Source organism: Eleutherodactylus coqui, chromosome 1, assembly GCF_035609145.1.
Source record: "Eleutherodactylus coqui strain aEleCoq1 chromosome 1, aEleCoq1.hap1, whole genome shotgun sequence".
Classification (NCBI taxonomy): Eukaryota; Metazoa; Chordata; class Amphibia; order Anura; family Eleutherodactylidae; genus Eleutherodactylus; species Eleutherodactylus coqui.
In genome coordinates, this window is record NC_089837.1 from 333,417,548 (window position 1) to 333,443,999 (window position 26,452).

Here is a 26,452-nt window from a genome sequence, read left to right on the forward strand (position 1 = left end):
AAGTTGTCTCATACACTATATCAAAAAAGATACAAATACAAGAGAATATTTGATATGAAATGGCTATGAGATTTATGAACATTCTGTACAAGTCATATACAGCTATAAGAAAACATATGTATTTATAGTGGTAAGTCCCCCTCATGCTACTAAAACAGCAGTGACTCACTGAGGCATGGACACTAAAAGACCTCTAAATGTGTCTTGTGGTATCTGGCACCAGTGCATTAGCAGTAGATACTTTCATTCCTGCAGGTAGGAGGTTGGACCTCCATGAATCGGACATTTCTAGAATACATAGGATAGGAGATAAATTGCTAATCTTTGGGTTTCTCTCCGTGGAAACCCCCACCAATGGTCCTATGTCACTTGTCCTCCTCGCTGAGGGCTTACTGCACCCCCACATCGCTGGTCACACTAATGCACTAGTGCTCCATTCATTTTCAATAGGACTGCCGAATACCCAAGCAGCACCATTGAAATAAATGGAGAGCTGATTGCGCATGTTCGGCCAGCGCTTCCTTCATGCTGAGATTGGAGATTCTTAACAGTGGGACTCCCACTGATCAGCAAGTTATTCCCTATCCTGTGCATAGCAGATAACTTGCAATCTTAGAATTGGTATAGTGGTTGTACTGTTTAGTCTGCAGCAATGTCTAGGTAGATGGAACTTGTCAAAATAACATCTACATGAATGACAGGACCCAAGGTTACCCTGCCTTCAATGGCTTGCCTTCTTCAGTGCATTTTGCGGTCATGTCTGCAACAGCCATGCACATGAACTTTACTGTTCACATAATAGAAAAGAAAATGTGATTTATCAGTCCAGCCCACCTACTTTTATTGCTCTTTGGCCCCATGTTGATGATTTTGTGCCCATTCTAGACACTTTCGGCAGTGGACAGAGAACAGCATGATCACTCAGACTACTCTATGGCCACACATCATTGCACTTTGTGTCTTGACACCTTTTTTCAGAGAGATACTAGAACAGCACACAATTATAAAGATTTATGGAAAAAGCTGGATTCTTCTACAAATCTATACACTTATGTGCAGTTGTAGTCTCCGTTTGGATTTATAACTTTGCTGCCATAGACAATGCAGTCCCTTGGGATCTACACTGCCTATGGGACTTTCAAGTGTGTATTACTACTCTTTGGTCTACTCACATTTGTCTTACTTAGTCAGCAGTAACTTATTAGGCCATTAGTCTTACAGTACCTCTTCTGTAGGATTGGACAGAATGGGCTAACCTTTGCTTCCCATGCGCGTCAATAAACCTTGATCACAGAGGATCTTGTAATCAATTCACCGCTTCTCCTTCCTACATGGGCCAATGATCGCATAAAGATCGCTCAAACGACAGTTTGAGTGACACCTTTGAGCGATCATTTTGCATTAACTATTAAGTAGCTACTCAGCTACTTAATAGCAATTAATTGTGCAAATGAAGCCTTCTGTGAATGCAGTTAACCCTTTCCAATCCATTGTCTGACGTCTAAAGACATTTTGATTGAAGGCTATACAGCTCCAATGTCGGAAGACGTCCGGCAGGGTATTCTTACTGTAGATTACTGGCTGCTCTATTGTTGGGAGCCTCTCCAGTATGTCCCATACAGCAGTACTGGCTCTAACCAGCAGATGGTGCCATTGTATAACGGCAGAAAGAGAAAGCCTCCTAGGAAACCCTGATTTCAAAATTAGATTGCAAAGGGTTAATAGCCCAAGGCTATTATCTGCACTCAGATCCTTTGTTCTCCACAGGGAAACAATGCTATCAGCACTGCCATAAAGAACTGCTGATAAAAGCGAAGGACGATTTTTAGGTTAGCTTGAATTTAACGATCAGCTAACAGTCCCTGAAAAGTGGACAATGGGCGCACATTTAGACATACAGATTATCGCTAAAACGATCACTGTTCAGCGATTTCTTAGCAATTATCGGCTAGTGTAAATGGGCCTTCTGCCAAGAAAGTAATTGGTCCAGCAGCACAAATGAAACCGACGAATATGAGGAGCCTTACGAGTGCATGCTCACAGGTTGATCCGGACTTCTACATCATCATGCATGCAGATAGAGAAGTATGGAACAGCACACAGATAGTATCAATAAAATGTCTCCAGCATCAGATGATGCTTCCTTTATTGACTCTCCAACAACAGTAACAGAAAAATGACGTTTCGGCCATATCCCAGCCTTTGTCAAGCTTAAAAGTACTTTAACAATGCATACATATAATAATAGTAATAATCTTTAAATCTTTATTTGTATAGCGCCAACTTATTTAGCAGCGCATTTATATATATATATATATATATATATATATATATACATATATATTTATATATATTGCCTAATTGTTAACTGTGGGTGTTTTCTTTTTTTGTGTCTGTGATTGGTGCAGGGGTGTATATATATATATATATATATATATATATATATATATATATATGCATTGTTAAAGTGCTTTTAAGCTTGACAAAGGCCGGGATATGGCCGAAACGTCATTTTTCTGTTACTGTTGTTGGAGAGTCAATAAAGGAAGCATCAGCTGATGCTGGAAACATTTTATTGATACTATCCATGTGCTGTTCCATACTTCTCTATCTTAATAGACATCAGTGTCCATTAAAACTTTATGCAAAAAGATTGCTAAAACTTTCAATCTTTCAATCGTTTGAAAGATTCTCTTTGCGTATAAATGGGCCATTACTGTAAAATAATCTGTGCTATGCTATCACTAGCAGGATCTTACCAGTCAGCACCCAATCAGTTGACCCTTGCATGTCACTTCTTGTTTGGACACATAAGATACCAGGCATAACTCCATATTCAGAGTTCTCCGTTTGCCTGGACTTCAGCTCTCAATTTTCTGAAGAAGGTTAACCAATGATAGTAATAATGTATTGCTTTAGGTAGCTGTTCTAGTATTAATCTGTGCTACTTAATACATGTCCTCTTCAGCTTCAACTATAAAGGTACCTTTACATGGGGCGATTATCGCCTGAATTATCACTGAGAACAGCAAATTTGGGAGATGGTCATCCCATATACAGATGGCTGCCAATAGGGCACTGAGTAACAAACTGCTCATTTGTCAGAGTCGCTTGGTTTTTAAGTCATCTAAAAACTAAGTTGCTCAATCTTTGAGCAACTGCCAGCTTACTTTCAATGGAGGAAGGCAGGTCAGAATTGTCATTTTTTTTACCATAGAAACAAGGGGCAAGAAACAAGATGGCGGAATATTTTTTTTCACTTTACTTCACTTACAACTTTTTAAATGTTTTTCAGTACATTAGATGGAACATTAAATAGCACCATTGAAAAATACAAGTCGTCCCACAAAAAAACAAGCCCTCAGATAGTGACGTCGATGGATAAATAAAGGAGTTATGATTTTTTAAAACAAATGCTTGGTCACTAAGGGGTTAAATAACCTGAAAATGAGACGTGCTGCTATTATTCAGTTTTAACAGTGTTTTAATTTTACAGAAACTTATCAATTACTTTCGGTTATGAAAATTAAAAAAAAAATTGTTGCACAGTGTTATCGCTCATACGTAAAAGTGCAGGAGTGTTAGTTGCTGGGAAAGGTGACAGGCACTAGTGCGCCCAACAGTTGTCTAGTATCAAAGTACCTTAAGCCTATAGCTGAGGAAATTCCCTGTGGCTTGTTACCAGCTCGCACACTAAATAAGCCTTGGCAATTGTATTCAGTCAGTAAACTCTTCAGTGCAGACAAGACAAGTAGTGGTTGACAGGAGGCAGGGCTATGACATTTTAATTAAAAAAATTGTATTTACCATGGACAAAAAGGGGTACAGGTCTATTGATCACATTTCTAGTGACAAAATCTTTAAAGGCAAAATCCAATGAAAACAACCCGACTTTAAAGGGGTTGTCCCGCGCCGAAAGATAAAAAAATTTTTTTGCCTAGTCCCCCAGTACCTGTAAAGGAAAACCGCTGACATGTGTTATTTTTTAAAAAAAATTCCCTTACCTGAATCCCCGTTCAGCAACTTTAAAAAATCTTCTGTCCAAGATGGCTGCAGCTGGTCTTCTCCCACAGTGCACCGCGGGTCTTCTCCCATGGTGCACCGTGGATGTTCTTCTGCTGTCTGCGCTCCACTGCCGATTCCAGCCACCTCATTGGCTGATCGGCACCATGTGATGGGGGCGGAGCTATGCAATGACGCTGAGAAGGGGGAGGAGCCAGGACGCAGCTCGTGAGCCCGGACCATCTAGGAGAAGAATCCTCTGTGAGCAAGCGCGACTGTTCCTGCGACCAGAGAAGAAGTTTGTTCGTCACCATGGAGACGGGGACGCCAACACCGGGAGGGGGTAAGTATATAACTTCTGTATGGCCAATATTTAATGCACGATGTATATTACAAAGTGCATTAATATGGCCATACAGAAGTGTATAACTGCACTTGCTGTTGCGGGACAACCCCTTTAATTGTAGTACCTCAGCTGATCCTAGAGTAATCCCCAACAATCACCTTCTGTCAATGGGGAAGCTGCTACTACTGTGTTTCCCTGAAAATAAGACTGTCATATTAATTTTTGCCCCAAAAGAGGCACAGTGTCTTATTTCTCACCTAGAAGGCGGCATCCGAGTCCCTCACGCTGGGCTTCGTCGCTACAGCAGTCTTCTGTGTGATTGGTTCATCAAGCGCCGGCTTTGACTGCCTAAGGCGGTGTTCCTTAACCAATCACAGCAATCTCTTGCTAGAGGTGGGGTATTCAAGCCCTGGTACCAGGAAGAGAAAGCTCTCTTAGTGCTGAGGACTACATGGAAGACTGCCGGAGCGCTGCAGCCCAGCGTGAGGGACCTGGACACCGCCTGCTAGGTGAGTATTGTTTTATTTTCATGTGGTGAAGCTAGGGTTTATTTTGGGGGGAAGGCTTATATTTTATTACACTTCCCAGCGATGATTTTGTGTCAAGCTCAAAAATAGTGCATTCTTATGTATTTCCATCTGCTGGATTAAAAAATCACCATAAAAATGACAGATTAGCTCTTGCTCTGGAGATACAGTCAAATGTCATTTTGTAGAGTTTACATTTTTATTTTGTAAGAATTTTTTTTGGGGGGAGGGGGGAGTTGTCACACCTCTTAACTGACATAAGACAACATTCTCCATATGTTTGTAGGTTATAAACATAATAAATGTTGCTATGAGTTTCATATTGTTTGTTTTTCTTATTTTCAGAATTTCTGGTTTTGGAGTGCTTTTGAAGTGTACAATTTGCTATATCAAAATGCCACAAAAATGTGTAAATTTTGTTTGTTACATCTGTGGGGAAATAACATTTTTGCCACTGAAACGCAATCTGATGCCGCTTGTGAAGACTGCCTATCATCATTATCGAAGAACACAGAGAAAGATTCCACCAGTATATTTCTGTAATGAGCAAAGATATCAGGGCCGTTAGAATGAAGCCATGCTTGCGGATTACTGCTGGTCTGTGTGTAGAGAAGCTCTGGAACTTGCTTACAAGAGGCAAGCCAAAAGAAAACAATCTCATGAAGTCACCACATGATTCTCTTCACACCGAACCCCCTGCCAGGAATTCGTCCATCAATTAAGAACTCTTAGGCCTTAGTCAGACGGGCGTTTTTTTGCACGATTTGAGCCAATCAGAGGCAGGTCTGACTCACACCCATTCATGAATTCATGAATGGGTGTGAGTCAGACCTGCCTCTGATTGGCTCAGCGCTGAGCCAATCGGGGGGCAGGTCTAACTCACACCTCCTTCACACCCACTGCAGGCCGGCCACAGGGAACTCCGGCTGCCGGGAGCAGGTGAGTATGTATATATTTTTTATTTTAACACTTTTCTGGATGAATTGCAGGGAAGGGCTTATATATTTAAGCCCTTCCCGACAATTCATCCCACACTCGCCCGCAGCGCATTGCTTTCAATGGAGCCGGCTGTATTGCCGGCTCCATTGAATGCAATGCGCTGGACAGCTCCGGCCCGTTTCTAATGAAACGCCGCTAGGAGCAGATTTTCGGGCGATTTTCGGGCACCGTTCACGCGATTTGCGGATGCGCATCCGTCATGCGATCCGCAAATCGCGCGAAAAAACGCCCGTCTGACTAAGGCCTTAGAATGTAACGGTCATTAAAAAAAAATCTAATGCACTTTCAATGTTGTTAGCATATGTAATTAAAATGTATAATTTTCTCTTAATCCATTAAAATAACATACTTCCACCTATTGTATATCACAGAAACTAGAGCTTAAAAAAAAAATTCTTTATCATATTCGTTTTTCTCACCTCAAAATGAGTAAGATTTGACTCATGAAGTTAAGGAAACAGTCCAAAATATTTCATTTGTTGGCCAGTATATCGGAGTAGGTCTTATTTTCAGGGAAACATGGTACATGTATATTTGCAACACTGTAGGGGAATATGGTATTCAAGTTCATAGGTGAACATATAATACCTACCTGTGGGCCCAACATCCACAGAAGTTGGAGTGCATAAACTTGTCAGAAAATGTGTAGGAATTTATTACCTGTATATTTTCACATTGAGGGACATTATTTGTGTTGGTCAAAGTGAAGGAATCTTTCATACATAACAAAAAAAAAGTACACTGTAATTAGCTAGCACTTTCCAGTTTGAAGCTTAGCAGGCTTTATACTTTTTTTGCTTATTTTTTTTACAGCAAAGCTTCAGAACCTTCCTGCTGATACCAGCAGATCTCCACCTCTCCAAACTTGCCTACGCTTGCAGATTAGTTATGTGATACAGGAACTACAAATAAGAACAACTGTTACCATCTAGTGTCAATAAAAGAGAATTACAACGTCAGAAACATCACCCATCCTCCAGATAGATCATAAATGCTAGTTTGGTGGAGGCCTGACTGCTGGGACCCTTAACCCCTTAGTGACCAAGCCTGCTAGATTAGTGGAGGCCTGACTGCTGGGACCCTTAACCCCTTAGTGACCAAGCCTGCTTGCGCCTTAATGATCAGGCCAAAGTTTGGAAATCTGACATGTGTCACTTTAACATAGAGTAACTCTGTAAAGGCTTTGCATATCCAAGTGATTCTGACATTGTTTTTTCACCACATGTTGTACTTCATTTAGGTGGTGAAAATAGTCCGATATAATTTGTGTATATTTATTAAAAGCGCCAATATTGGGAAAATTTTGAAAACATTGTTTTTTCACATTTTCAATTGTAATATATCAAATATGTGCAAACATACTGTACAAACTTTTGCTAAGATATATAGTTCCATATATTTACTTTATTCTGAATGCACATTTGTCTTTGCCATTTTCAAAACTACACCCTTAATGTATCCACTGAGGGGTGTCATGAGTATTTTGACTCCACAGTTTTTTTTTCAGGAATTAATTTAATTTAGAGGAGAAAAAGTAAAATTTCATATTTTTGCTAATTTTTTCCTATGATGCACATGAAAATGAGGATTTACACCCCAAAATGGATACCCCTGTTTGATCTGTGTTCAGAAACATACCCATTGTGGCCCTAATCTTATGTCTGGATACACAAAGGGGCTCAAACCAAAAGGAGTAGTCAGTGTCAGTGTCTTTAGCTTGAAGGCGTTTTAGGTAGAGATGAGCGAGCGTACTCGGATAAGCACTACTCGCTCGAGTAATGTGCTTCATCCGAGTATCGCTGTGCTCGGGTCTGAAGATTCGGGTGCCGCTGCGGCTGACAGGTGAGTCGCAGCGGGGAGCAGGGGAGAGCGGGCGGGAGAGAGGGAGAGAAAGATCTTACCTCCGTTCCTCCCCGCTCTCCCCTGCAGCTCCCTGCTCCGTGCCGGCACCCGAATCTTCAGGGACGAGCACAGCGATACTCGGATAAAGCAAATTACTCGAGCGAGTAGTGCTTTTCCGCGTACGCTCGCTCATCTCTAGTTTTAGGCCCTATTGCACACTTGTAGAGTTCTTGAGCGCCCAAAACCATAGAGAAACCCCACAAATGACCCCATTTTGAAAACTAGACCCCTTGACGAATTTATCTAGGAGTGTACTGCACATTTTGATCACACAATTTTTGAATGAATTCAAGCAAAGCAAAAGGGGAAAAAAAATATTTATTTTTTTTGGCAATTCTGTCATTTTAAAAACTGGTTTTTTTTTGTACAGCACACAAATAAATGAAGACTTTCACCCCAAAATGGATACCCCTGTTTGTCCCGTGTTCAGAAACATACCCATTGTGGCCCTAATCTACTAACAGGACACATGGCTAGGTCTATAATGGAAGGAGCACCCGTTGGATTTCAGGGTACAACTGAATAAATTCCAGGCCCCATTGCCCACTTATAGAGCCATTGAGCGGCCAAAACGATAAGGAACGACCTCAAATGACCCCATTTTGAAAACTAGACCCCTTAACGAATTCATCTAGGGGTGTACTGCTTATTTTGACCCCACAGTATTTGAATGAATCAGAAGGAAAAAATTACAATTTTCATTTTTTTGTCAACTTTGTCAATTTAAAAACAGTTTTTTTATACAGTGTACATAGGAATCAGGACGTTCACCCCAAAATGAATACCCCCGTTTGTCCCGTGTTCAGAAACACACCGGTTGTGGCCCTAATCTACTTACAGGCCTATAATGGACGGAACACCCATAGGATTGCAGGGCACAACTGAATAAATTCCAGACCCCATTGCTCCCTTGTATGGAATAAAAATTGACTCCCTAAAAATACACACACACCCACTCCGCGCCCTTTTCGGCATTCCCCAAATTTTAGATAAAAGTAATAATGTGAACTGTGTGGTATTTCCGAAGACAGGGGTAATTACGGGGGCCTGGTTGGGATGGGTACATGGGGCAATAAAACCGGGTATCCCCCCTCATCTCATGTTTTTGGGGGGGGATTTCTTGACCTCAGAGGCAGTGATGGGGTGCATAAAGTGGCTGGCTCTCTGTGAGGCTTCGTAAGCTTGATGAAGTGCGGCAGTCTCACACAGAAGGCGCTCAACAAGCTGCTGCTGGAACTGAATGAAGGCGAGCATTCCTGGGGCTTTTTGTAAATTACATATTACAGATAGCGGTCTGAATAACGCTGGGCTCATGCAGCCATATGTGGAATCTGCTTGCGGAGGCCCGCAGCGGATCCCAGCTGTGAGACAGCCGTGACCCTGCACACGGACACGTAATGTACTGCGCATAAATGTGTACTCACACGGGCGGTCATGCGCAGTACACGTTTTTTTTGTTTGTATTTCCCGCACCGTCGCTTAGTGATGACACGGGTACCTGCAGGCGGTACACAATGTAGTTGCGTATGTGCTGCGGGTATATACCCGACCCTAGAGCACAATGGGCTCTATGTTGCGGATATCCACAGTAAAATAGAACCTGCTTTGTCCTCTTTTCTGCGAGTGGATTACTCGATTCCAACCCACTTATGTGCGCGGAATCGTGTAATCCAATGCGATTGATCTGCGCATTACCATGGATCAGACGCATGCGGAATCCGTAATTCTTATCCGGGCATGTGAGACCAACCTAACGTAGATCGCTACCTTTTTATCACATGTCCGGGCACCACTCAACGAGGTCACTGCTCCAGGCTCTCGGCGACCGTTGGTCGCCAGGAGCAAGGAGGTTTTAAGTTTCCTGGGCTCCCCGACTCCTGTGCATGTGTCCGACATTGTGCCGATGGTCGCATGTGCAGAATCTGGGAAGATTCACGAAGGAGGAACGCGTCGGGATTCAAATACGGAGGCCTGCGGGTAAAAAGTTTCATCTCCTCTCACCGATCGCATCGGTGAGGGGAGATGAAAATTCAATTTTTTAAAAACTTTTACGTGATCGCCATTATCCATTGGATAACGGTGAACATGTGACCAGGAACCGCTCACTGCGGCCCCCCGTGAAATCTCCAGGCTCTCGGCTAAGTTTTGTAGCCAGGAGCAGTGAGAATTTAAATTATCCTGGCAATCCACGGCTTTTGCACAAGCCTTGGCCATTTTAGTGACGGGCGTGTGTGCAGAAGCTGGGGTAAGGTCCGCAAATATGATCCGTGAGGGGAGATGAAACGTAAGCCTTTTAAACTTTTTTAAAACTTTTTTAAACTTTTTTTTTACTTTCTTACACTTTTTTTTACTTTAAATGATCACTGTTATCCATTGGATAACAGTGATCATGTCCTCAGTGACATCTCTCTGCTCCTGGCTTCACAGGATTTAGAATTTCCCAGGGCCTGAGCCTCTCTGTGCACGTGTCCAATGATTGACGTCGGGCGCGCATGCGCAGAAGAGGACTTCAGGTCCCGGAACACCAAGACATCACGGAGGACCCAAGGTGAGCATTTTCACTTCCCCTCATGGATCCGATCCATGAGAGAAGGTGAAACTTGCACTTTTTTTCACTTTTTGAAACTTTTTCGTGATCGCCGCTATTCATTGGATAGCGGCGATCACATGCCCGGGGATCGCTCACCGGGAAGAGCCGGGAGCCAGGATATTTTAAATTTGCGGGCTTCCCGGGCTTCTGTGCATGCGCATGACGTCATCTGCAGAAGAGCGACGGCGGGTCCGGGAGGACCAGATCAACGGGGGACAACTCGGAGGACGTGGGTGAGTAATTTCAGCTGCCCCCATTGATCCGATCCATGAGGGCAGCTGAATCTTTAACTATTTTTTAACTTTTTTGCACTTTAATGCGATCGGCGCTATAGCGCCGATCGCATTGCCGGGGGGGACTGCCTGCAGCCCAGGATGACAGCTCCAAGCTGTTGGCTACCTGCGGGCACCGGCAGCATAGAGCTGTCACTTCCATAGCCCATGTGGCTTTAATCCCTGCAGGACACATGTTTTTACATCCTTAGGGAATAAAGCCAACTTGGGCAGGACGTAAAAACACTATGGGCTGGTCACTAAGGGGTTAAGAAAATCTCCTTATTGTCCGCCAATGCCAGTTCACTGCAAGGTAGATTTTGAATGGTTTGGCAGTTTAACATGCTCCTTGGCCCTCTACTTACTGAGGCAGTTTCATATTTTGAGTTGTCTAATTTTATAGACTGGAAACAAGTAAGTCGTAATTTGTAAATGAAAGCAATAGAGAAAGTTTGTGATGGTGAGTACACTCCAGTATTCGGCATCTATTAATCATTCATGCTCTCATTACTTATTTAACTAAAGAATACCAACAATTTGACATGGCAAAGTGTCAAAAAGTACATCTGAAATTCTCCCTTATAGTGTACAGATGACAACTAGCCCTGTGTCATGTAACCCAGACATGCAAGTATGAAACACTGATATGTCAAAGCAACTCTTCAGTGAAAGCCATGAGGCAATAGGATGAAATCTCTAACTTCTCTTTTATTTAATTATAAGCCAGCAACAGACATGTGTTTCGGTGTAGACCCCTTCTTCAGTCATGCTGGGGAATACTGACATACAAGAAGGTTAGTGAAGCAGTTACAAAGTTGAAGGAAGCAAACAAAGGTGTGAATATAAAAACAAACAATAAATAATCATGTTAGGGTAGTTTCACATCTGTGTCAGACCTTCTGTCAGGACTGGCGGCTCTCGGGGTCTCCGTGACCTCACCGCCGGTCCTGCTGGCGTGCGGGGCAGGGGGAGTCCGGTCTTTGTGACCTCCCCTGGCCGCAGGTATCCTGGATGCCGCCGGGTTGCTAGTGGCGCGGCGGGTTGCCATGACACTCGGGAGGCTAAGCTCTGTTGGTTATGCTGCTGCCAGGGGGCTGGTTGTCCCGTGATTGGTTCTTGTGGCTGTCAGGACTCTCTGCCCCAATCAGCTACTGGGGTGGGAGTTCTGGCAGCATTTCAGTGCCTCTGTTATCTCCTGTCTTTGACAGTGTTTGTTCTTCTACAGCACTCACATTCCTTGCTTTTGACTGACTTCCTGATTGTAACCTGACTCCTGTCCCGCATCCCTAGAGGAGTATAGGGACCATCGCACAGTTGTCGCCCTGGGGGTTAGCCCAGGGGGGCAAGTAGGTAGGGACAGGGGTTGCGGGCAGTTCTCGTAGGGACTTCCCGTACCTGAACCCCAGTCCTTGAAACCTTCAGCCAGAGGTCCCATCACAAATACTGGAAGAAAAAGCACTGCATGCAGCGCTTTTTCTTCCGTCCCAAAACTGGGTAGTTGGGTGGAAGGCAGGTGGACCCATTATAGCTAATGGGGTCTGCCTAGCACTTCGGTTCCGACTGGAGATGGAACCGTTCGGCTGTGGGTATTCCCCTTTCCTGCTCCCTGAATGGAGCAGGATAGCAGAATCCTCAGCACAAATGTGAAAGCACTATTACATTTATGACAGGTGCATGCTGGGATGAAGTAGAGAGGGTGCCCTGGAGGTATGAAGTGCTGATTAGTACCGTGTATAATGTCCTTCATGATAATGTGCAAAGGGAGAGCAGAATCTGCATGTATTGTATAGATAAGATCATACTAGTCTTCACCCACAAGCTCTGTCAGGGCTCGAACCCACAACCTCTTGTGTTCCAGTTGGCAGCCCTAGGCTATTCAGGACTTGGACAGTTCCTGATAACAACTCCCGGCTATTCTGACTACTCTCCAGTGACCGACTCGGCAACTACATCTGCAGCTTTAATCCAGCATCAGTAAGATGCGACAAGCTCAGAGAAAACTGAAAGCACTCCACTATGGTTCTAGAATATTGACAGCAGGAAACTAGTAGATATAATTCATTAAATCTTCACACTTTAAGGTATAGAACCTGTAGTATCTTATTACTCCTGAAATGAATTTCCAAAACAATATAGCTACTAAAAGAAAAGCATCAACACCATCTTACAAAGGATAACATAGCAATTACTCCTAACTTTAACAGTTATTGAAATTGGGAATTTCCAAATGTAGGTATCTATACAATACAGTCCAAATTTGTACTTTATCTTAGCTGTGCTGACATTTTAGTTTTGATTAGAGACTTGTCTTCCCCATAAACTAACAATTCTAGAGCTTCTTTCCTTAGTACGCTGTTTCATTCCTCTGTTATTTCTCCTTGAAATGTATAAATAAATTGAATACTGTATCTGACCAGTGTTTTGGAACAGGGCCCATCCACAAGAGGAACAGTAACGTCCAGCTGTCATCTTATTAATGTATTTCCAGGAGTGATGACATTGGAGTGACTGAATACAACATTCTGTGAAAAGATGCTGCAGAATTTTTTAAATCAAACAGACTTGTAAGGAGAATGGACAGATCCTCTATAAGTACTTCACTTCGTGTATACACTCTTATTATAACTGAGGTTTGTGCAATATGTAGACACAATTCTTATGGAGTTTCTGGCTTGAAATAATTAAATTGTTTTCAAGATCTCTGTCCGCTTTCAGTAAAGTGAAACATTCTTCATTACATCAAGAGGCAGAATACTTCTGCAAGACGCACCTAAAGATGCATTTAAAGACGCAGCTTAATCTGCTGCTGTGGATTTTTTCGCAATTGTATGCATGCATACTTGGTGATTTTGGTTTGGAATTTTCTCCAACATAAAGCCCCCCAACAGAACATTGACTACACAAGATCTGGTACACAACATCGGACGAGGAACATGTGAATGTCCCAGGGATCTTATAGTCCTGCTGTGTGTTGGGGATTTGTATCCTGTCCGCGGTCAGTATATGTGAGCAGGTCTTGCAGCTCCTTACATTGCAGGGATAAGTTCCTTTTTGTGTATCAGAGGGCGATGCACTCTTGATTATAAAGTTCTTCAAATATGGTTTTCAGACGGTCTTCCTTGTGTAGGGTATGATTTCCTTGCAGTTTTCCTTAGTACCTCTAGGTCACTATTAGATGTATACGTCCGTTTCCTTCCTTCTAGGTGTATTGGAGTAGTTGATTTCTGGGTATCCTAGTGGCTCTGGTGATTTGGTCATCAAATGAGGTGGGATGGTAGTCCTGATTTAAAAATAAAAGAGAACTTCTCCTGCTCCTGCCATGGCTGACCCGCACCCCACAGGCAGCAGGTCTAATCATTAACCCTTTTGGGACCCACCAATTGCTTGTATGTTTTAAACACCAGCTGAACTGACGAAGGGGTTATCCCCGAAACGCGTTTTCATAAGTTGATCACGTTCTTTTTTTTAAATAAAAGGAGAAGTTTCCCAAACCTTTGGTCACTTCCTATTTGCTTTAACCTGGAGTGTTGCACCTTCTCCACTGCCAGTTTTTAGTCCGATTCTCTTGCTCTGTCACGCCCACCCAGGTGGTGCGTCATCTGGTCAGGCGGCACCTCCACTATTGAAGTTACCACTTCACTCTCTTCACCACGTATGTAGTATCATTTTTCACAACAAACACAACTGTACGGGTTTTGCTCCACCCCTCTTTTTCCTCCTCATCCACACACTGATTTATAAATGTCCTTTTCAGATGCTGAAAATGTTCCTCTCTGTCTGTTAGGTTAGAACAGATGCAGCTGTATCTGATGGCCTGTGTGTTGACGATGGACTTTTTGATGTGTTTGGGATGGAAACTGTCTTATCTGCTGTATGTGGGCCTATCAATTGAGTTACAAAACATCCCTGTACCGAAAACACATTGATTGGCCCACATACCTCAGATGTGACAGTTTCCACCCAAAACACATCAAAAAGTCCTTGTACTTGAAATTTTTATGGTGATGTCCAAAAAGTTGATGTCAGTCAGTATATGAGTAGCTTAATGTCAGGTTTATGGTCGGGTGGAATTCATTAAATCTCTCATGGAATTTTATTAGTTCTTGTTCGGAGTTGATCCAGATGATTATGATGTTATCGATGTAGTGGAAGTAGGCCAGTGGTTTGCTGGGGCAGGAGGCCAGAAAGTCACTGTCCAGTTTAGCCATGAAAAGGTTGGCATATTGTGGTGCCATTTTACTGCCTATTGCAGTTCCGGTGATTTGCAGGTATAACTCTTTGCCAAAGGAGAAATAATTGTGTGAGACGATGAATCTAGTGAGTAGTAACACCAATTCAGGGGCAAACCCATTGGCCTCAAGATGTACCAGGCAGGCGGTCAGTCCATCTTCGTGTGGGATGTTGGAGTATAAGGATTCCACATCAATTTTGGGACCATAAAGCTTTCACATCCCTTATCGGTGGACTAATTAAGTATCTATCCCTCTACTCGTCCTGTTCTGGTATTGTAGTACGTGCAAATTAATCGCGCAATGTCTGTGCCTTTTTATAAGTATATATATATATATATATATATATATATATATATACTTATAAAATATATATATATATCTTCGGATCTAATCCATTAAGCCTGGAGAAGTACCCTAAGTAGGTTTGAAAGCTCGCTTTGCTCTACTGGCTAACAAGGTACCACACTTTTTTTCTTCTTACTACCCTGTTCTAATGTCCATCTCCCTTTGGCACCTAGCACCTGTGACACATGCCCCACCACCCCCACTAGCTATGTTACCTCACTTAATGTTTTTAGCTTGATAGAAAAACTCCAAGCACAATGCTTTTCTGTCCTGCAAAAAGACAAACAGGGACAAAAACCACGTAAAACAGAGACCAAAGAGGTCTGTATCTCACATACAGAACACTATGGGTCCATCTAGGTTTCCATCCCTATGTAGTTTTTGGAATAGCATACGGAAACCTGAGACAGAACCAGTGCTGGAGAGAAAGACGCAATGTGAAAAGAGCCTTCCATTTAAAATATTGCATTATCAAAGTTTATTGACAGAACTGTAATACCTCTTTATCTTCTGGAAAAGCCTTATTTATTAAATAGGGAACTATAAGGATAGATTCACAGGGAATGTTCCCATGCGTGTATGACACCTCTCGCCCAGATCTAAAAGGCTATTTAGCCTATTGAGGTCCAGATTTCTTCTTTTTTTCATATTAGACCTCTATGGGACCTTTGCTGCACTAATACGAAGAAAGATAGAGCAAGTCCTATTTTTTGCATTTTGTGCGTGTGCAAAAAACGTTACTGACAACAAACCCATTGAGATCAATAGGCTTTATTCTTTGTGTATTACGCATGTGTATTTCACGCTCACAAAAACGCACGCAAATATGTCTGTCTGAAGAAGCCCTAAAATGATTTGTGGTGCGAGTTTCAAATCCGCAGCATGTCATTTTATGCTGCAGACTTTCATCACAGATTCTACCCTTCCCAATGCATAGGATGAACCCCTCTGTAAATCCACATGTGGTGCAAATTTGTCATTTATTTTTTTATGTAATCACTAGGTAACATACGGGGATGTGCCATTCTTGTGGTCCCTGGGAGTGTCTGCAATTGGAACACCAGGGAGCAAACATTTATCACCTACCCTATGGATAGCTGATGAATATCTGCGATAGTACAACGTTTTTAACTAATTTGCTGTAAGAAATAAAAACTAATAAATTAGAAGCATAGGACAGATACTGCCAGCAGGGGGCAGCAGAGAGCTGTAGGAGTAAAATGCTGAGCTGTGGACACCCAGCAGCAGCAATGCAGAGAGGGGATGTTTCTCCAGCTGCAGTAGTAACACCTCCTGTTTTCTGCTTCTTTACCTCTTGTTGAGAGCACAGGAAGAGAGTGCCAGCAGCAGAAAGTGAAGGCAAGCAGCCAGTACATTTGTTTCACTGGTTCCTAATCTATGGATCCAGGACCACCAGTGGTGCCTGCTGGTCAAGCAGCTGGAGGACTCTACCTACCTCTCAGTGACCATGAGCAGAAACGTTACTCAGAGCTTTTCTCCTTGTGCCAAGTTGAAGGATCCTCAAGACTGGCAGCTGATAACAGCAAGGTGGCAGAGCTGTTCATGGCATCCCAGCTACCAGCTGAAACTTTACACCAGGTGAGTCCTAAATGGTGGCACAGGTGACCCTACTCATTCATGCACGAGTTACTTGGAAATGTACTTTTAACAGTTTGTTGCCAGTTGCTCAATAATTAGATTTCTTTAGTTTCAGCGTTGGGAATGGCGCTGTTAAGATCCTATGAATGCCAGTAAACAATGCCAAGCCTGTAGAATGAGCACCAGTGACCTGTCATAGAATTTTACAGAGTTACTGGACCAGTTAGGCCTCTTCTTAATGCAGTGCCTTAACCAGTCAGCTCCCAGGCTGTGCAGCATATAATGGAGTATGGATTTCACCTGTACTTGAATTGGTGAAATAAAGCCCATTTATAACCAGATTGATAAAATTCTTGATTTTGGCACAGTGTTTCTAGAGGTCTGTGTCCGTCATGGCCCATTATTTAGAATTATGAGACAAAAAGAAGAGTGCATCTAATGTTGTTTTGTTGTTATGCTTTGTTTTTATTGGTATTGATTTGCATTAGTGTCCTTAAAGTATCTTCTTCCCCAGGCCTCTTAAAACAATTTTGGTCATTGAAGAATCGCTACATTACAGTATATTGTTCTGTACATTCTGTCTTATTTGATAGCTTGGAAACCTAAAAACACATTTATGTATAAATGGGGAAAAAGCTCACTCTGATACTATATATTTAATATAGCGCTAGACATTATGAAGTGATGGTCTGTGCATCTCATATGTTTAGCCTGTGTGCATGGAAATCACATCTGGAAGTCATTTATGATATGGGTAACATTAAATAAAACTATTTATCCCACTTGTTTAGTTTAATATTCTGATGCAGTTGCCAGCTGACTGGCACCTCTGATGAATTAATGACGTTTTGTTGGCAGGAATATTGATGATTGTGGCCAGGGGCTGGCAAATTTTAGCCAGCGGGGCAAACACACAGCACTGGGCCATGAATAGAGATCTAAGATGCAGATGCCTACCCTCTGTGGCCAATGGTTGCACAAATTATTGCCCATGTTGTGCAGTCAAAAGCCAGTGTGATGGATGTAATTTGGCAGTATACAACTGGCTGCATCATGTGTTTCTACACTTAACCTGTCTATTTAACATAAATATGGTACCAGAACCAACCCTATAATATATATACAGTACCAGAACCAAACCCAAAACATAAATATCACACCAGAACCAAGCTCAGTACATAAATACAGCACCATACAAGTATATTAGAAAAAAGTTTTGTTTCCCAGCCTGTCCTAGGGTCAACAGCCTGAACTCACAGCATGAAAGAGGCGCATCCTAAGCAGAGTGGTTATACAAAGACCAATATGACCATAAAGGGTTGTAGATACCAGCTCTACACAGGGGCTCTACAGACTGTATAAGTGATTACTATACAGTTATCTTTATTGACTCACAGATGATGGTCTCATTCACATTTCCTATCTTTTCCATTTGGCCCAGACTTCCATAAAGTTTGCAACACAGACATCTTTGGGTCCTTGCTTCTCTAGCAGCCCAATAACCCTTTCCTGACCTTGCTGCCATATCTGCGTAATTAATGTACTGACTGTGTCACAGTGCCTGCAAATACTGGACTTCAGAAATAATAATAGGCTTACTATAATTATCCCCAATAATAGTGCCACACAGACCGCACCCCTGAAAACAATAGTGTCAGATAGTGCCCCTAAAAATAATAGTGCCAAGCATATGGTGCCCGATATAGTTCCACATATGGTAATAGTGCAACACACTATAAAAGTGCCACATTTCGTACTCTAAGTAGTAATAGTGCCCCACACAGTAATATTTGCCCTTTGTGCTCTCACACAGTAATAACACTGCCTTTGTTCCCTCATGTAGTAATAATGGCCACTTTAGTGATCCTTAGGGCTCCGGCACACTGGCAGACGATAATGGGATGTTATTGACATCCTGATATCGCTCTCGCAATCCTTCTGAAGCATTGGATGTGAGGCGTTTCCGCAGGGAAACAGCATTACATCACAGCAGGGCTGAAGGAATCACCTGCTGTGGCCATCACAGCCACAGCAGGAGATAGCGATCTTCTCCCATTGACTGCAAGCCTGCCAGCGGCAGCAGCGCCAGCCCGATTGAAATGATCGCGATCCTCTGCCACTGCTGTGACAGCAGTGGCAGGGGACTCTCCGCGACAAGGATTTTTAGGGAGCGGCTTGAAATATAAGCCCTACCCTGAAAATAATCCATAACTGTAGAAAAAAAAAACCAACATCTTAGAAGCGCTGTCATCTCTGGCGCGTCTTCTAGCAGGTTCCTGGCACTCATTCATTGAATGACAGCTCAGCGCTGCCTCTGATTGGTCACTGCTCAGCCAATCAGGGGCAGTGCCTTCAGGAGGCGAGGATTTTTCAATCCCTGGCCAGAAGAGAAGCTGAAGAAGACTGCCGGGGACCTGCTAGAAGATGTGCCGGAGATGACAGTGCTTCTAAGGTGATGTATTATTATTATTTTTTTTCCACAGTTATGGATTATTCAGGTTAGGGCTTATATTTCAAGCCCCCCTCCCCCACCCCCCGGACTCTGCATCGCAAGCGTTAAAACATCGCACCTGTGATTGGAGCCAATGGAAGCTATTAGCTTCATAATTTTGCGATTTCTTGCAGCCTCGCAGCGCTGGGAAATTGTGCGATTTTCTCGCCAGTGTGAAGGCACCCTTACAAAGTGATAGTGTCCTCTTAACATTCAAGGGATATTCCAGTAACAAGAAGTTATTCCCTATCCACAGGATATTGGATAACTAGCTGACCGTGGGGGCTCTGACTGCAGGGCCCCCCACTAATTACAAGCATGGAAAGCCTGAATGCCCAACTGCTAGTCACTTCTGTTGGCTATATGTATTTATTTTCGCCATCCAATGGTGGAGAGGACACAGTACTTCATTATGGATCTTTTATTATGCTACTTTTTAGTCTTTCTTAAAATGAACGTTACAGTATTGGAGGGGCCACTGTGGAACCTCTAAGGGATGAGTTACTTCACATGTGGAGTTTTTCTTTCCATCGTAAGGAGTCACAACATTAGACATCTTAACCCCTATGAAATCAGACATGTGGATGTACAGTACAGAGCACATGCAGCAGCCTTTTCACACTAGCATTTTCATTTTTGTTTTGCTGTTCCGTAGTGGAACTAGCAAAGCGTAAAGAAAACATTTCAGTTTTGCAGCCCATAGAAATGTATTGAAACTGAAGACCTTCAGTTTAAAGGGGTTGTCCCGCGGCAGCAAGTGGGTCTATACACTTCTGTATGGCCATATTAATGCACTTTGTAATGTACATTGTGCATTAATTATGAGCCATACAGAAGTTATCAAAAGTTTTATACTTACCTGCTCCGTTGCTGGCGTCCTCGTCTCCATGGTGCCGACTAATTTTCGGCCTCCGATGGCCAAATTAGCCGCGCTTGCGCAGTCCGGGTCTTCTTCTTTTATGAATGGGATCGCTCGTGCAGGATGCCGTCTTCGTGTAGCTCCGCCCCGTCACGTGCGGATTCCAGCCAATCAGGAGGCTGGAATCGGCAATGGACCGCACAGAAGAGCTGCGGTCCACGGAGGGAGCAGACCCCGGCGGCCATCTTCAGCAGGTGAGTATGAAGACGCCGGACCGCTGGGATTCAGGTAAGCACTCTCCGGTTTGTTTTTTTAACCCCTGCATCGGGGTTGTCTCGCGCCGAACGGGGGGGGGGGTTAAAAAAAAAAAAAACCCGTTTCGGCGCGGGACAACCCCTTTAATCTGTTTTTGGATTTTTGCTCTCACCTCTGTTTTTCACACTGGAACAAAAGCGTAGACTGCTGTGCATTTGTTTCCAGTATTAAACAGTGCTGCTGGTTCAATACATGTGGCTCAGTGGTTAGCACTAGAGATGAGCGAACGTACTCGTCCGAGCTTGATACTCGTTCGAGAATTAGCGTGTTCGAGATGCTCGTTACTCGTAACGAGTACCACGCAATGTTCGGGTTACTTTCACTTTCATCTCTGAGACGTTAGCGCGCTTTTCTGGCCAATTGAAAGACAGGGAAGGCATTACAACTTCCCCCTGCGACGTTCAAGGCCTATACCACCCCCCTGCAGTGAGTGGCTGGCGAGATCAGGTGTCACCCGAGTATAAAAATCGGCCCCTCCCGCGGCTCGCCTCAGATGCGTTGTGACATAGCTGAGGGACAGTGGTATCGTGTTGGAGCTGCTATAGGGAGAGTGTTAGGAGTTAGTGTAGGCTTCAAGAACCCCAACGGTCCTTCTTAGGGCCACATCTAACCGTGTGCAGTAGTGTGGAGGCTGCTTTTTGCAGTGTTGCACATTTTTTTTTTTGGTATATCGGCCGTGCAGAGCATTGCGCCCTGCAGTAATACTCCAGGGACAGAAGTGGTGGTTAGGCAGGGAGAGTGTTAGGAGTTAGTGTAGGCTTCAAGAACCCTAACGGTCCTTCTTAGGGCCACATCTAACCGTGTGCAGTACTGTGGAGGCTGCTTTTAGCAGTGTTGCACTTTTTTTTTTTAGGTATATCGGCCGTGCAGAGCATTGCGCCCTGCAGTAATACTCCAGGGACAGAAGTGTGTAGGCAGGGACAGAAGACATATATTATTGATTGAATATACGCAGTGGTCCTTTTCAAAAAAATATTGGGCAAAAAATCTATTTGGCCTGCCTGTCACTGTGCTCAGTGTTCTGGGTCCGTGTCTGCTGGGGGTAGTAGTTCTCCAAAATCATACGCAGCCAGCTAAGTGTTACAGCAGGCGTGCGCCAAATTATTTCCTGGCTCTGAAATCACCGCTCTGTTGCAGTTAATAACAGTGCAACACTGCAGTTCCGTGACACACTCCAGGGACAGAATTGTGTAGGCAGGGCCAGAAGACATATATTATTGATTGAATATACGCAGTGGTCCTTTGGAAAAAAATATTGGGCAAAAAATCTATTTGGCCTGCCTGTCACTGTGCTCAGTGTTCTGGGTCCGTGTCTGCTGGGGGTAGTAGTTCTCCAAATAAATACGCAGCCAGCTAAGTGTTACAGCAGGCTGTGCGCCAAATTATTTCCTGGCTCTGAAATCACCGCTCGGTTGCAGTTAATAACAGTGCAACACTCTGCAGTTCTGTGACACATTCCAGTGACAGAAGACATATATTAATGATTGAATATACGCAGTGGGCCTTTTCTAAAAAATATTGGAAAAAAATTTATTTGGCCTGCCTGTCACTGTGCTCAGTGTTCTGGGTCCGTGTCTGCTGGGGGTAGTAGTTCTCCAAAATCATACGCAGCCAGCTAAGTGTTACAGCAGGCATGCGCCAAATTATTTCCTGGCTCTGAAATCACCGCTCTGTTGCAGTTAATAACCGTGCAACACTGCAGTTCCGTGACACACTCCAGGGACAGAATTGTGTAGGCAGGGCCAGAAGACATATATTATCGATTGAATATACGCAGTGGTCCTTTTCCAAAAAATATTGGGCAAAAAATCTATTTGGCCTGCCTGTCACTGTGCTTAGTGTTCTGGGTCCGTGTGTGCTGGGGGTAGTAGTTCTCCAAATAAATACGCAGCCAGCTAAGTGTTACAGCAGGCGTGCGCCAAATTATTTCCTGGGGTTCCGTAAACGAAGTCAGCCTCCAACCACAGGCCAATAAGCGGCACATTTAATAACAGCGTTCTGTTTCTGCACTACTGCTAATACACCATGCTGAGGGGTAGGGGTAGGCCTATAGGACGTGGACGCGGGCGAGGATGCGGAGGCCCAAGTCAGGGTGTGGGCACAGGCCGAGCCAGTGCGGTGGCCAGGGGTAGAGGCAGGGCCAGACCGAATAATCCACCAACTGTTTCCCAAAGCGCCCCCTCGCGCCATGCCACCCTGCAGAGGTCAAGGTGCTCTACGGTGTGGCAGTTTTTCACAGAGACGCCTGACGACCGACGAACAGTGGTGTGCAACCTTTGTCGCGCCAAGATCAGCTGGGGAGGCACCACCATCAGCATGCGCAGGCATATGATGGCCAAGCACCCCACAAGGTGGGACGATGCCCGTTCACCACCTCCGGTTTGCACCACTGCCTCTCCCCCTGTGCCCCAACCTGCCACTGAGATCCAAGCCCCCTCTGAGGACACAGGCAGTACCGTCTCCTGGCCTGCACCCACACCCTCACCTCCGCTGTCCTCGGCCCCATCCAGCAATGTCTCTCAGCGTAGCGTCCACACGTCGCTAGCGCCACAGTTTGAGCGCAAGCGCAAGTACGACACCACGCACCTGCACGCTCAAGCGTTAAACGTGCACATTGCAAAATTGATCAGCCTAGAGATGCTGCCGTATAGGCTTGTGGAAACGGAGGCTTTCAAAAGCATGATGGTGGCGGCGGCCCCGCGCTACTCGGTTCCCAGTCGCCACTACTTTTCCCGATGTGCCGTCCCAGGCCTGCACGACCACGTCTCCCGCAACATTGTACGCGCCCTCACCAACGCGGTTACTGCCAAGGTCCACTTAACGGACACGTGGACAAGCACAGGCGGGCAGGGCCACTATATCTCCCTGACGGCACATTGGGTGAATTTAGTGGAGGCTGGGACAGAGTCATAGCCTGGGACCGCTCACGTCCTACCCACCCCCGAATTGCGTGCCCCAGCTCGGTGGTGGTATCTGCGGGGGTGTATGCTTCCTCCACTAAACCCTCCTCCTCCTCCTCCTACGCAACCTCTGTCTCGCAGTCAAGATGCGTCAGCAGCAGCAGCACGTCGCCAGCAGTCAGTGTCACGCGGCGTGGCAGCACAGCGGTGGGCAAGCGTCAGCAGGCCGTGCTGAAACTACTCAGCTTAGGAGAGAAGAGCCACACGGCCCACGAACTGCTGCAGGGTCTGACAGAGCAGACCGACCGCTGGCTTGCGCCGCTGAGCCTCCAACTGGGCATGGTCGTGTGTGACAACGGCCGTAACCTGGTGGCAGCTCGGCAGCCTCACGCACGTGCCATGCCTGGCCCATGTCTTTAATTTGGTGGTTCAGCGCTTTCTGAAAAGCTACCCCCACTTGTCATACCTGCTCGGAAAGGTGCGCCAGCTCTGCGCACATTTCCGCAAATCCCACACGCACGCTGCCACCCTGCGGACACTGCAACATCGGTTTAATCTGCCAGTGCACCGACTGCTGTGCGACGTGCCCACACAGTGGAACTCTACGCTCCACATGTTGGCCAGACTCTATGAGCAGCGTAGAGCTATAGTGGAATACCAACTCCAACATGCGCGGCGCAGTGGGAGTCAGCCTCCTCAATTCTTTACAGAAGAGTGGGCCTGGTTGGCAGCCATCTGCCAGGTCCTTGGAAACTTTGAGGAGTCTACCCAGATGGTGAGCGGGGATGCTGCAATCATTAGCGTCACCATTCCTCTGCTATGCCTCTTGAGAAGTTCCCTGCAAAGCATAAAGCCAGACACTTTGGAATCAGAAACGGAGGCGGGGGAAGACAGTATGTCGCTGGATAGTCAGAGCAACCTCATGTCTATATCTCAGCGCGTTGAGGAGGAGGGGGAGGAGCATGAGGAGGAGGGGGAAGAGACAGCTTGGCCCACTGCTGAGGGGACAGATGCTGCTTGCCTGTCATCCTTTCAGCGTGTATGGCCAGAGGAGGAGGAGGAGGGGGAGGAGCATGAGGAGGAGGGGGAAGAGACAGCTTGGCCCACTGCTGAGGGTACAGATGCAGCTTGCCTGTCATCCTTTCAGCGTGTATGGCCAGAGGAGGAGGAGGAGGAGGAGCCTGAAAGTGATCTTCCTAGTGAGGACAGCCATGTGTTGCGTACAGGTACCCTGGCACACATGGCTGACTTCATGTTAGGATGCCTTTCTCGTGACCCTCGCATTACACGCATTCTGGCCACTACGGATTACTGGGTGTACACACTGCTCGACCCACGGTATAAGGAGAGCCTTTCCACTCTCATTCCCGAAGAGGAAAGGGGTTCGAGAATTATGCTATACCACAGGGCGCTGGTGGACAAACTGATGGTAAACTTCCCATCCGACAGCGCTAGTGGCCGAAGGCGCATTTCCACAGCGCAGGTAGCAGGGGAGGCGCTGAGATCAGGCAGCATGTACAGCGCAGGCAGGGGAACACTCTCTAAGGCCTTTGACAGCTTTATGGCTCCCCAGCAAGACTGTGTCACCGCTCCCCAGTCAAGGCTGAGTTGGCGGGAGCACTGTAAAAGGATGGTGAGGGAGTACGTAGCCGATTGCACGACCGTCCTCGGTGACGCCTCTGCCCCCTACAACTACTGGGTGTTGAAGCTGGACACGTGGCCTGAACTCGCGCTGTATGCCCTGGAGGTGCTTGCTTGTCCTGCGGCTAGCGTCTTGTCAGAGAGTGTGTTTAGTGTGGCTGGGGGAATCATCACGGATAAGCGTACCCGCCTGTCAACCGACAGTGCCGACAGGCTTACACTCATCAAGATGAACAAAGCCTGGATTTCCCCAGACTTCTCTTCTCCACCAGCGGACAGCAGCGATACCTAAGCAATACGTAGGCTGCACCCGCGGATGGAAGCATCGTTCTCTATCACTATCCAAAACGGGGACCTTTTTGCTTCATCAATCTGTGTATAACATTCATCCTCCTCCTCCTGCTCCTCCTCCTGAAACCTGACGTAATCACGCCGAACGTGCAATTTTTCTTAGGCCCACAAGGCTCAGTCATATAATTTTTCTAAACAATTTTTATACGTTTCAATGCTCATTAAAGCGTTGAAACTTTCACCTCAACCAATTTTTATTTTAACTGGGCTGCCTCCAGGCCTAGTTACCAATTAAGCCACATTAACCAAAACGATTAATGGGTTTCACCTGCCCTCTCGGTTGGGCATGGGCAATTTTTCTCAGCTACATTAGTACTGTTGGTACACCAATTTTTGTGGGCCCTCGCCTACAGTGTAATCCAATTAATTTTTTGCCCACCTGCATTACAGCTGACGTAACCTCAGCTGTGATGGGCAATGCAATGGGATATATTTATGTACCGCCGGTGGCTTCCTGGCATCCACCCATGCTGTGGGTCCACAGGGAGTTGTAACTACATGTGTCCACTTCTAAAGAACCCCAGTCTGACTGGGGCATGCAGTGTGGGCCGAAGCCCACCTGCATTAAACATGACATTATTACCTCAGCTGTGATGGGCAATGCAATGGGATATTTTTATGTACCGCCGGTGGGTTCCAGGGAGCCACCCATGCTGTGGGTCCACAGGGAGTTGTAAATGCATCTGTGTCCACTTCTAAAGAACCCCAGTCTGACTGGGGCATGCAGTGTGGGCCGAAGCCCACCTGCATTTCATCTGACGTTAGCTCTGCTGTCCAGGGCATTGCAATGGGATACATTTATGTACAGCGGGTGGGTTCCAGGGAGCCACCCATACTGTGGGTGCACACCAAATTCCCATTGCGGAGTTGGGGATTCCCAGTTGTACCTGCCTGTGACTATTTATAAAAAACCGCGGTCTGACTGGGGCATGCAGACACCTTGACAGAATGAATAGTGTGTGGCACATAGGTTCCCCATTGCTATGCCCACGTGTGCAGCTCCTGATGGCGGTGGCACAGGATTATATTTCTCATTGCTTCTGTACAGCATTGTGGGCTATCGCCCCGCCCCTTTTAAAGA

At 45.2% G+C, this 26,452-nt stretch overlaps 1 protein-coding gene across 1 annotated transcript in view; it reads left to right on the top strand.

The window, feature by feature from the left end:
• Window positions 1–16,537: 16,537 nt before the first annotated feature.
• Window positions 16,538–26,452, top strand: part of REPS2 (RALBP1 associated Eps domain containing 2) — a 183,327-nt gene continuing 173,412 nt past the window's right edge. The window contains exon 1 of the mRNA XM_066575650.1: window positions 16,538–16,814. Within this exon, the coding sequence (XP_066431747.1) occupies window positions 16,614–16,814 (201 nt within the window). The 5' untranslated portion in view covers window positions 16,538–16,613. The remainder of the gene's footprint in view (window positions 16,815–26,452) is intronic.